At 50.2% G+C, this 10474-nt stretch overlaps 1 protein-coding gene across 1 annotated transcript; it reads right to left on the bottom strand.

Moving 5' to 3' along the window:
* Positions 1-1064: 1064 nt before the first annotated feature.
* Positions 1065-2000, bottom strand: LOC142364795 (olfactory receptor 14J1-like). The gene has a single exon (XM_075444923.1). The coding sequence runs from the start codon at positions 1998-2000 to the stop codon at positions 1065-1067; it is 936 nt and encodes a 311-aa protein (XP_075301038.1).
* Between the last annotated feature and the right edge of the window lie 8474 nt (positions 2001-10474).

Raw genomic sequence — 10474 nt, 5'->3', positions numbered from 1 at the left:
GGGCACTTTTCAGCCCAGGCCAGCCCCTCCTCAGATGTCCCCAACTCCTCTGCCCTCTCCCCAGCACAGCACAGCCCAGCATCCCAGGCTGCCCTGGACCCATAGCAGTCCCCTTCACATGGTGCTACAGAGCTCTGAGTGCTCACCCCACAGCCTAAGCCTCTCTGATGGACAATGCAGCTCTTGGAGCTCAGAGAGTGGGGTCAGCCTCCCCCATCAGCCCTAGGGCTGGTGGCATGAGGAGACACAGGTCAGTGTCTCCCTGTTTCCCCTCTTGTTGTCTCCGAGAGATCCTTATGTGTCCATGCAGGCAGCCTCTCTGTGCCAGACCCTCTCTCCAGCAAAAGATTCCTGGCCCTGGGACTCCTTTGGCTGCTCCTGCTGCCCTGGTGACAGAGCAGCCTGTCCCAAGACAGGCAGAGTCCCAAGAAGAGACTGTTTCCTTTCTCTTCTCCGGGAGCATCCATGCCTCTAGTGAGCCTTTCCCCAGGAGATGGTGTCTGTGCTGGCCTGACCAGATGATTCTACCCCCTTTCCATGCTTGCTGCAGGGCCCCAAGCTCATGACTCGCCTCTGCAGAGCCATCAAGTTGCGCTGCATGGCAGCCAGAGGGGGACTGTCCCAGGCAGATCCCGGCTGCTTGTCACCATCTCCAGGAGCACTGGGCAGCAACAAGTGAAAGCTCAGCCCAAGTCTCATTATCCAATGCATCACCCTATATACACCTCACCCCACAAAGAAGCCCTGCTCAGCAGCAAGGCCTCGTGGTAGCAGTTTCCTCAGTCTGTTCCTGATGTCAGCTTTGGAAGAAGAACCCAACCTGCAGAAACTGCCACTGAGGAAATCCCCTTTTATTACAGAGATGTGACATGGGAGGCAACCTCTACCTTCGTGCCAGATACATGTGTTAAAGCCTTTGGGTCAGAAAGGTTAAGTTCACGTCTTTGGAGAAGTGGAGGGGACGCAGACATTCCTGGAGAAATGGAATTGTCACAGATCAAATGCCCAAGGCACAGGAGGTCCCGGTAAACATTGGAAATGACTTGGGAAGAGACATGAGGAGCTTACTGCTGCTGAAAGACTGCTGATTCAATGAGCTTCTTCAGGGCATCTTTGAGCTCCTGGTTCCTCATGCTGTAGATGAGGGGGTTCACTGCTGGAGGAACCACTGAGTACAGAACAGCCACCACCACATCCAGGGATGGGGAAGAGAAGGAGGGGCTCTTCAGGTATGCAAACATACCAGTGCTGATAAACAGGGAGACCACAGCCAGGTGAGGGAGGCACGTCGAAAAGGCTTTGTGCCGTCCCTGCTCAGAAGGGATCCTCAGTACGGCCCTGAAGATCTGCACATAGGACACCACAATGAAAACAAAACACCCAAAAGCTAAAGAAAGACTAACCACAATAAGCCCAATTTCCCTGAGATAGGAGTGTGAGCAGGAGAGCTTGAGGATCTGGGGTACTTCGCAGAAGAACTGGTCCACAGCATTGGCCTTGCAGAGGGGTATGGAAAATGTGTTGGCAGTGTGCAGGAGGGAATTGAGCAAAGCACTGCCCCAGGCAGCTGCTGCCATGTGGACACAAGCTCTGCTGCCCAGGAGGGTCCCATAGTTCAGGGGTCTGCAGATGGCAACATAGCGGTCATAGGCCATGACAGTCAGAAGAGAATACTCTGCTCCAAACAAGAAAAATACAAAGAAAACCTGGGCAACACATCCTGCATAGGAGATGACCCTGGAGTCCCAGAGGGAATTGGCCATGGATTTGGGGAGAGTGGTAGAGACAGAGCCCAGGTCAACGAGGGAGAGGTTGAGGAGGAAGAAGTACATGGAGGTGTGGAGGTGGTGGTCAAAGGCTATGGCGGTGACGATGAGGCCATTGCTGAGGAGGGCAGCCAGGTAGATGGCCAGGAAGAGCCAGAAGTGCAAGAGCTGCAGCTCCCGTGTGTCTGCGAATGCCAGGAGGAGGAACCCGGTGATGTAGCTGCTGTTGGTCATTTGCTGCCACTGGGTATAGTCCACTGTCCAAGAAGGAAATAACAGTTACAATTTAGTGGAGACTTGTCTGAGCAAAATCAAATACATTTCCCAGTACCCCTCTCCCTCCTAAACACACACACTCACACACACACACGTGCATGCTTTTTTTCTTTTTCTAGGAGACATTGCATCAGCTCTGAGGTTGGAGCTGCTGTTGGTGCTGTCTCAACGTGCTGTAAGGAGAATGACCTCTGCCCACCGGCTGCCGAGAAGCCAGTCCTGCTCTGCAGCAATGCGTTCATGGGAAAGATGAGAGTAGGGGTCAGTCCTGGTGTTCGACCTTGTCAAGTGAAACTGCTCCTAATGCAGCAGGGCTTGTCCGCCTTTGCACTCCCACTGCTAAGGACCAGGATAGCAGAAGGCATTTCAAAAGGTTTGGGGTTTCTTTACAACTCCCTTTATCTCACCTCTGTTGTGTGCTTGGATCTCAGAAACCCTCAGCATTTCTGCAGCAGCTGGGGAGCACAGAGCAAATCCTGCAAGGCAAGAGAATTGCCTGTGGTTTAATGCAGAGTGAGGGGAACTGGTTTGTCCCTGCGTCTTGTTCCCATCTGCCTTGTGCTTGGACCTTTCTGAGGTAGAGGGTAATATCACACCACCTCCCAGACACCAACACTGCCGGGCAGTTGAGCTCTGAGCCCCTGTGATCTGCAGCAGAGAAATGGAGACGTGGCTGGAGAGCTGCCCCACGGCTCTGCTGGAGCTCTGCTGCAGAGGAGGTGGTTCATGGCTTGGAGCCCACAGCCCTGAGGGCAGAGGCTTTAGTGGGTGGGAGAGGGGGCAAGGGGGCTTGCTCAGAGGAAGGGCTCTGCACTGAAGGAGATCATGTGGAATTTTCTGAATTCTTCCTCCTACAACCTTTCTGGTTTTCCTGTCCTATCATTACCTGATCATATCCCTGCTGCCTGGAGATCTTCCTCCTGGGAGGTGTTTCTCTGTTCCATCTCTACTCCCTGTCAGCACTCACAGACCCCATCCCAACTGCTGTGCACTCACCCTGACCCTACAGATTCCTGCCTGTTTGCAGGCAACTGCCTGGAAATGTTTTCCTGTTTGGAGCTTCAAAAGGGTAGGAAAACCTGATGGGTTCATCAAAGGTGATGCTGCTGCTGTCCATAGGCAGAAGAGTGGCTGAAGGCACTTTAGGAGGGTCCTAGCAGACCTACTGACAACTCAGAGATACAGCTCAGGCTTCTCAGTGACTTGTTCAATCTGGAACAATTTTTTATCTCTCTTTCCTCTCCCCCTCCAAATCCACTCCTGTGCCCTGCCCTCAGAGTAGGAAGAAAAAGCACAGACTCTGAACAACTTCTTATCTTTTTAGTATACGCTCTGTTGACCTTCCCGTTGAAAGTTCCCAGTGTTGATCTGGTGCTGTGAGCAGCCCTGACCCACACAGCACCCTCTCGACAGCCAAAGGACCCTGCTCTGTCAGGGTCACTCCTTCCATCCACAGCTTCTCCTCACCGCTCTGTGGGGATCCCTGCAGTGCAGGCTGAGTGCTGACCCTGGAAGGCAGCACAAAGACCCCTGGAGTACAGGGAGCCCCCTCTGAAGGACAGCCCTGGGCACCCCTGGCTGCATGGCCCTGCATTCATCTCCAGCAGAAGGCAGCCATCATGGCCTGTCTCTCTGACAGGACAGCAGAGAAACCCTACCCTGGAGCACGTTCTTCTGCTCTATCAAAGAGATACTGTGAGAGACATCCTGACAGATCCTGTAAACTGTGGGATGTACCAGCTTGAGGAGACCCCTCCAGGAACGGCACCTGCATTGTCCAACAGCCAGAGACTTACCATGTTATGGACTGCGAGGGTCGATCCCTCAGTGAGCGCAGAGCACCCCCCTGCTTCAGACTGCCTTTAACCTCGCTCTGCCTCACTCCTCTCCCCTCGCTGCCTGCAGGCAGTTCCCTCAGCCCTGTTGTGCTTTGCAGAGGAGCTGCTCCTGGGCACAGCTGTCTCTCTGCAGAGCTGCCTGGTTGCCAGGAGCCCAGTCCAGCTCAGCAGCACAGAACCAGCCCAAGGCAGCATTATGTCTACCCACTCTGGCCTCCCTTGAGGTGTCTCTTGGTCTCCAGGACAACTTGCTGTGAAACAAACTGAAGCAATCACTGATATTTTCTCCCTCAGCTCCAGAGACACAATTTCAGCAGTGGCACTTCTCCTGTCACCAAAAGAGTTGGCTCCAAGTATCCCCTTTTCTTATCCCATCTTTAGGCAGGACAGCCAGAGCAGGACAGGCTGGGATCTCCTTCACCCCTGCTGATGGAAGGCATTCAGATGAGTCAACTGAGGCATCTCATCCTGGGTCTGTAGTCCTGGGACTCAAAGGGGATTCAGCTCCCCCCAGTGCCTGCCACCACCCCACAGGAGGTGGGATTCCTCTTGTCTCTCTTCAGGTGGGCGTTGAATGGGGCACCTGAAGGTGAGCTCCTTTTTGAAGCTCCCATGCTAACTAATGGAATTGAAGACCAAAACTGAGGAGTTCAGATGAAGCTGTCTGCTGGCATGTGAGATGGCAGAGGTGGTCTAAGATATGTGCAGGTACAAACGGAGCCGTTTGTAGAGACAGGGCAACATCTGAGGGCATCTTCTTAGAGGCTGCTGGCCATTCCCTTTCGCCAAAGGAAATGACAGCTGATGCCCAAAATAAGGGCAATTGAACCTGTCGCTACTAATCATGTTCAGGGTGGCCTACAGAGGCATTCATCTGAGTAGTTCGTGTCCTGTACCATAGGAAGAGCTCAGTCTCTCTCATCCTTCTGCTGTATTTACTAGATCACCACTGACTACATCGGCAGTTGTTTCATGTTTATCCCCATGTTGACTTGGAGAATTTAGGTCAGCCACTCAGTTTCATGTTCAAATCCAGGCCCACAAAGCTACATGTGATGCCAGGGCTGGCAGGGACAGCAGAGGACCTACAGGAAATCAATTTCCCTTTGGGGTGTGTGTGACAGGTCCCTCCAGATGTCATCACAAAGAGTGTGACTTGGTACCTCTGTGCCACTGACTGATGACTTCAGTCAGAGGCATCAACCATCAGATGATATCAGAGATGCAAGGTCTGTCCCTCCTCTACCCAATAGCTACAGGGATTGTGTGAACTCAAAGCGCAAAGAACTGGAGTCGTTACTCACAGACCTGATGACACAGTCAAGGAACAGGAAAATTATTTTCACAGTGTGCCTGGATACATCTTGTCCTCAAGGACAGCCTCCTCCAGGCCCAGGTAGAATCCTTATTCTTTAAAGCATTAATCCTTCACTGAATTGCGATAGAAAAGGTAATGCAACAGGCACCAAAATGAGCTGTGACACATTAGGAAGAGGTAAAGAAGAAACAGAGAGTATGGGGCCACTGCTGAATTTAATAAGAGGAGGTCTAGATAGATCTCACATAGTCTATGACCTCTTTCCCTCAGTTACTGCCAGCAAGGTCTCCCAGGTCTTTGAGTTTTGAGGCAGGAGTCTGGAGGAGAACAGACAGCGGTGGATGGGGATCCGGCCAGGGGTTGCTTCTGCAGACTACAGCCTTACCAGTCCATGGGAGCAGAGGCACTACACCTATGTATGCCTAGAGAGTTTTATACCAGGAGGCACTGGTCTGTTATGATCCCAGTTAAGAAATGTACTCTGATTCTGTGAGGTAAAATGCTGTTAGGAAGAAGATTGTAAGGAGAGAAGAGTATTGACAGTCTTTCTTCCTTCTAGGTTGTGTGATGCTTGGGTGGTGTAGCACCAGATGGTACTCCCACCCACACGCAGCATGACATGCAGACCCCCTCCATAGAAAAGAGTGTCCCATTTCAGTCATTCAACCTCTTGTATTTCCCTGCAAGGTAACAACTCTGTTCATCATCTCTAAATCCAACAGAAAGGATGTTCTCATGAAAACTTCTTGCTGCATTGTTAGATGGAGACAAGGCCACACAGGTGGTGGAATGGTCAGTACTGGGTGGGAGGTGCCTGCAGGCTCCACTGTGACAATGAGATGCTGAGGTTGTCCTGCTGCTGAGCGATCTATGCAGCGCAGCATGAACTGCTCGATCTGCAATGGTCTTCTGGTCAGGAGCAGAGCTCAGCTTTCCCTTTGGGCACTCTGTGCTCTACCTTGGTGCGACAGCTGAGATGTTGCAACCCAAATGTGCATGGCCAGGAGGAGCTGGAGTACGGGCAGGAGGAGCTGAAACCCGATGACTTATCACACCACTATGAAGTTTTTGGATTACTGGAGATGTGATGGGACAGCTTTCTGAGCTCGGGTGATGCAACAGAAAGATACAGGCTCTGCTGCAGGGAGTGGCAGGAAGGATGAGTACCAGGGGGAGGCTCTGGGTGTGAAGGATCAGCTGGGATATATGGAGCTCCTCTAGAAGGTGGGTAACATGTTTGGTTAGCTTTTGTGTGTGAGAATGAGAGGAGAAGTCAGCAAGAGTGACTTTGTGTTGGCAGTTACAAACTACTTGATCAGGGTGAGGAAGCAGAAGAAGTCTTCTGTCTGCAACCCGAGGAATTCTCAGGTCAATGAGCAGGTTCCCATGGGGGACAGTAACTGCCCCGGCATTCCCCAGCCAGGCAAGGAAACAGGGTGCCAGCAGTCTGGAGGATCTTGGGACAACTTGTTAACACAGCTGCCAAGTGGACTGAGAAGGGTGATGCTCACCAGGACCTGGCCCTGGCCAACAAGGAAGAGCTGGTTGGGCATGTGATCATCAGCGTGTGCCTTGACTGTAGTGACCAGAGAATGGTGGGGTCCCAGGTGCCAGGAGTGAGGAAGGCCAGCAGTGGAGTACAGATGGGTGAAGTCCAGAGAAGAAGACTTTGACATACCTGGGAGACTGATATTGGTGATGTCGTGGGAAGCAGCTCTGCAGGGGGAAGGAGCTCAGGAAATCTGATAAAGCTTACAGCCTCCTCGGAGGACAAGAATGATCTGTCTGAACACCCATGAAGAGAAGCATTCTTCTCAGGAGGCTGATGACATGACCTGTCTGAGTTCCACGGCAAAAAGGCAGCACACAGGAGCTGGAAACAGGGGAAGCTGCAAAGGGGGAATTTAGAAAATGTGTCCATGGATGCGGAAATGATGACAAAGCCAAAGCTCCTGCAGTCTTGATACTTGCAGAGGATGGTAAGGGCTGCAAGATGAGCTGATACTGCTTCATTAGGAGTAAAAGAATGGAGAGGTGTAATGTGGGCCTGCTGCTGATCTTCATTAGAGTAGGAGCAGGTAGGGCTGAGGTACTCAATGACTTCTTTGACTCTGTGTTCTCCCAGGACTTTGTGGCTGGAGGCAGGACCCTGGAGGAGAAAACCCTGCAGTGGATGGTTAGACTTCATGCCACTGATCGCCACTGATGGGCCTGCAAGTTTTCAGTCCACCTCTCTTTCTTCTCATCCAGTCCAGACTTTAACAGCTTCTATCTGACGATATCATAGGGGGATAGTGCTGAAAGATTTTCTGAAATATAGGCAAATCACCACTCCTGTCTCCTCATCTACCAAGCCAGTCATGTCATTGGAGAAGGCTATAAGGTCAGCTAAAAATGACTTCCGCTTCGTGAAGCCATGTTGACTGCTCCCTTCGTGTTGACTTGCCCTTCATGAAGCCATGTTGACTACTTGGAGGCCCATAGTGATATGCCATTGTACACCTAAAGTCTTCATTCGGGGGTTGATTCAGTCACCCACAGAGAGGTGGGCAGTGCCTCCAAGACACCCTGAGGTAGCTGAAGACCCCACGTTGGACTGGGAAATGTGACCCAGGTCCTGTAGGAGCATACATGAAGGAGGAGCTGGTGGCCAGACAGGGAAGCCCAAGGCATCTCAGTTAAGAGAGCTGATTTCTTTCTCTTGACTAGAAAGGGAAAGCTGGGAAATTGAGCTCGAGGTGTCCAATACCAGATGAAATAACTCTGTTCTCTGCGTTCCCCTACATTGGAGACACATGTAGTTTACCCTGCAGAAAATAAAAATTGAGTGGGAGTAGATGCTGCAGGGTACACTTGGTAAAGTCCCTGTAACCCCAAAATATTTGGATTAGTGCAGACTTGGCTGTGCAAAAGAGAGCACTTCTCCTTTCTTCGCCCTATGAATTGAGGGAGCTTGTGACTTTAGTGGGCAGCTTGTTGTGTGCAAAGAGGAAATATCGACAGAGTCTGGGACAGGGGACAGTGTTTGGGGGGATCTTGGGATCTGTGCTTGACACAGAAGGTGTTTTCTGTTGGTCTAAGGTTATCTGCTGTGGAAAGTGCACTTCAGTGGAGGTGAAGTGGATTTAATATACAGCAGAGGAATGATTTTTTTTTTTTAAATCGAACTATGCCTTCCTGTGTTTTTATTTGTTGGCCATTAAGAAAGATCCTTCTGTGTCTACTTGCAGCTCTTTCTCCAAATTAAACAGGTGGGAGTTTGTGCCAACGGTCTGAAACCTGTATCTACAGCCTTAAGGGGAGCAAGCTGAGGTTGGAACAAGGCTTCTTGAAGTCCCAGGTGTTTGATGAGGGAAATGGTGAGGTAGGGGCTAGGGACAAAGACCGCTTGATTGTCATAAATAAAGGGTCTTGATTTACATATATATTCAGACTGCCTTAGGAGATGCTCAGGATTAATAGCAGTTGGAGATTGCTGACATCAAGTAATGTGTAAAGAATCCAATAAAAAAAGGGGGAAAAATATTTTCTTATTGTTGTTTATTTCACTTTGACTTCTGCTCCTGAAAGCTGTTTAGTTAACCACAGAAGAATTGAGAACTTGAAGTTCTTCCCAGAGGCTTGGCTTGTTAAGGCATTTTGAATGTTAATGAGCCCTCTGGTGCTGAATTCCTGAACTGCAGATCATGAAAGGCTGAACAGGTCTCTAGAGAAGTAAAATTCAGCAGCAACTCTCCAAGTTTCTGAGGGTGTTACCAAGCCCAACTCAGGACCATCATTGCAAAGGGAACGTGGAGGGAATTACAAGAAGAGGTGAGCATCCCTGATGCATCGCCCAGGATGAAGCAGGAAGTCAGAGGCACTGGTTACAGGTGGAAAATCAAGTTTGGAGTGTGGCTGTGGAAGGCCTTGATGTCTTTTGCAAAGCAGGACAGCCAAGCCCTGACCTCCATCCCCTGGGAATTGGGGTCTGTTGCCTCACAGCCTGTTCGTGGCTCCTCTGTGGAGCAGTGTGATGTGGGGTGTGGAATGTTCAGTGCAGGAGAGCAATGGGAAACCTCCCAGGCTCTGTGGGGGTGAGTGAGGAGCCAACAATGCCCTGGGGTTGTAAGGCACTGGTGTCTTCTCATGGGCCTCAGTGGAAGGGAGAGTAGCCATAGCCAAAAGGAAGAAGACCTCATTTATGTTGGCAGGGGGTGGTCCCAGCCGCACCAAGGCCCTTGGTCATCCCCACCACAGGCTGTCCTACACTGTCCTATGCCTGTGCTTGTTTCCTTGCAGACTTTAGCTACTGTCCCATTTCCCCACCTCATCCTGACCCTCGGATCTCCCAAGCTTTCCTGATGTCCCTCTGTCCTCATTCACTGTTGCTTCAAACAAAAAGCTGTGTTTACCTGAGGGCTTGCCAATGCCTCTCAGTTTCCCAACACCTGCTTTTTTCCAACGCCCTGTTAATGCTTCTCTAGCACTCAAGATGTCACAGCCACAGACTTGCTTGGATCTGCTATTGCTCCCCACATCCCGGCACTGAAATGCTCGTCCTCCTTCTGCTGCCTCGAATTCCAAACTCAACCTATTCCACACTAACTCAAGTCTTCTTCCTGCCTTTAGCACGATGACTTCTACACACTCACACCAGTCTCTCCCTGCACTTCCGTGTGTAGCACAAGTCCTTCCCACTTCCCCAGCAGTTATGGAACCACCGTCCAGGAGGTTCGTGCAATTTCCAGGCTGAGGGACTGATGACAAACAACTAACAGGAGAATAACAACATCACACAAGAAACTGGTGAGGACAGTCATGGCAGCCTTGAAGAGTCACAGCTGTAATTAAAATAAGGTACTAAGGCAAGTGCAAAAGGACACTAAACTGTCCATAAAAAAAGACTACTTGAACTATGGGTGAACTATCCCAATTTGTAATTAGTAAATAAATAAATAAATTAGTAAATAAATAAATAAGTAAATTAGTAAATAAATAAATTAGTAAAAAAACCCCACCTTCCAGTAACAAAAGCCCCCTTCCAAAATAAAGCCCCTTCGTCATGGAACATTCACGACAAAATGTAGGATATTGTGACTTTAAGTAGAGACGAGACATGTAAGGACCAATGGGAAAGAGGGTTATTAAGCATAACTGCAAAGGTAGTGATAACTGTTGCTTAAAATGTATAAAGGTTTACCATGTGTTAGCCAAAATGTGCTAACTTGGTGGAGTTACCACCTAGCACCCACCTCTGCTCAGACATGAAGTAAACAAATATCTTGACTCTGTGT

The sequence above is a fragment of the Opisthocomus hoazin genome, chromosome 29 (genome assembly GCF_030867145.1).
Source record: "Opisthocomus hoazin isolate bOpiHoa1 chromosome 29, bOpiHoa1.hap1, whole genome shotgun sequence".
Classification (NCBI taxonomy): Eukaryota; Metazoa; Chordata; class Aves; order Opisthocomiformes; family Opisthocomidae; genus Opisthocomus; species Opisthocomus hoazin.
This window is presented reverse-complemented; position numbering and strand designations above follow the sequence as displayed.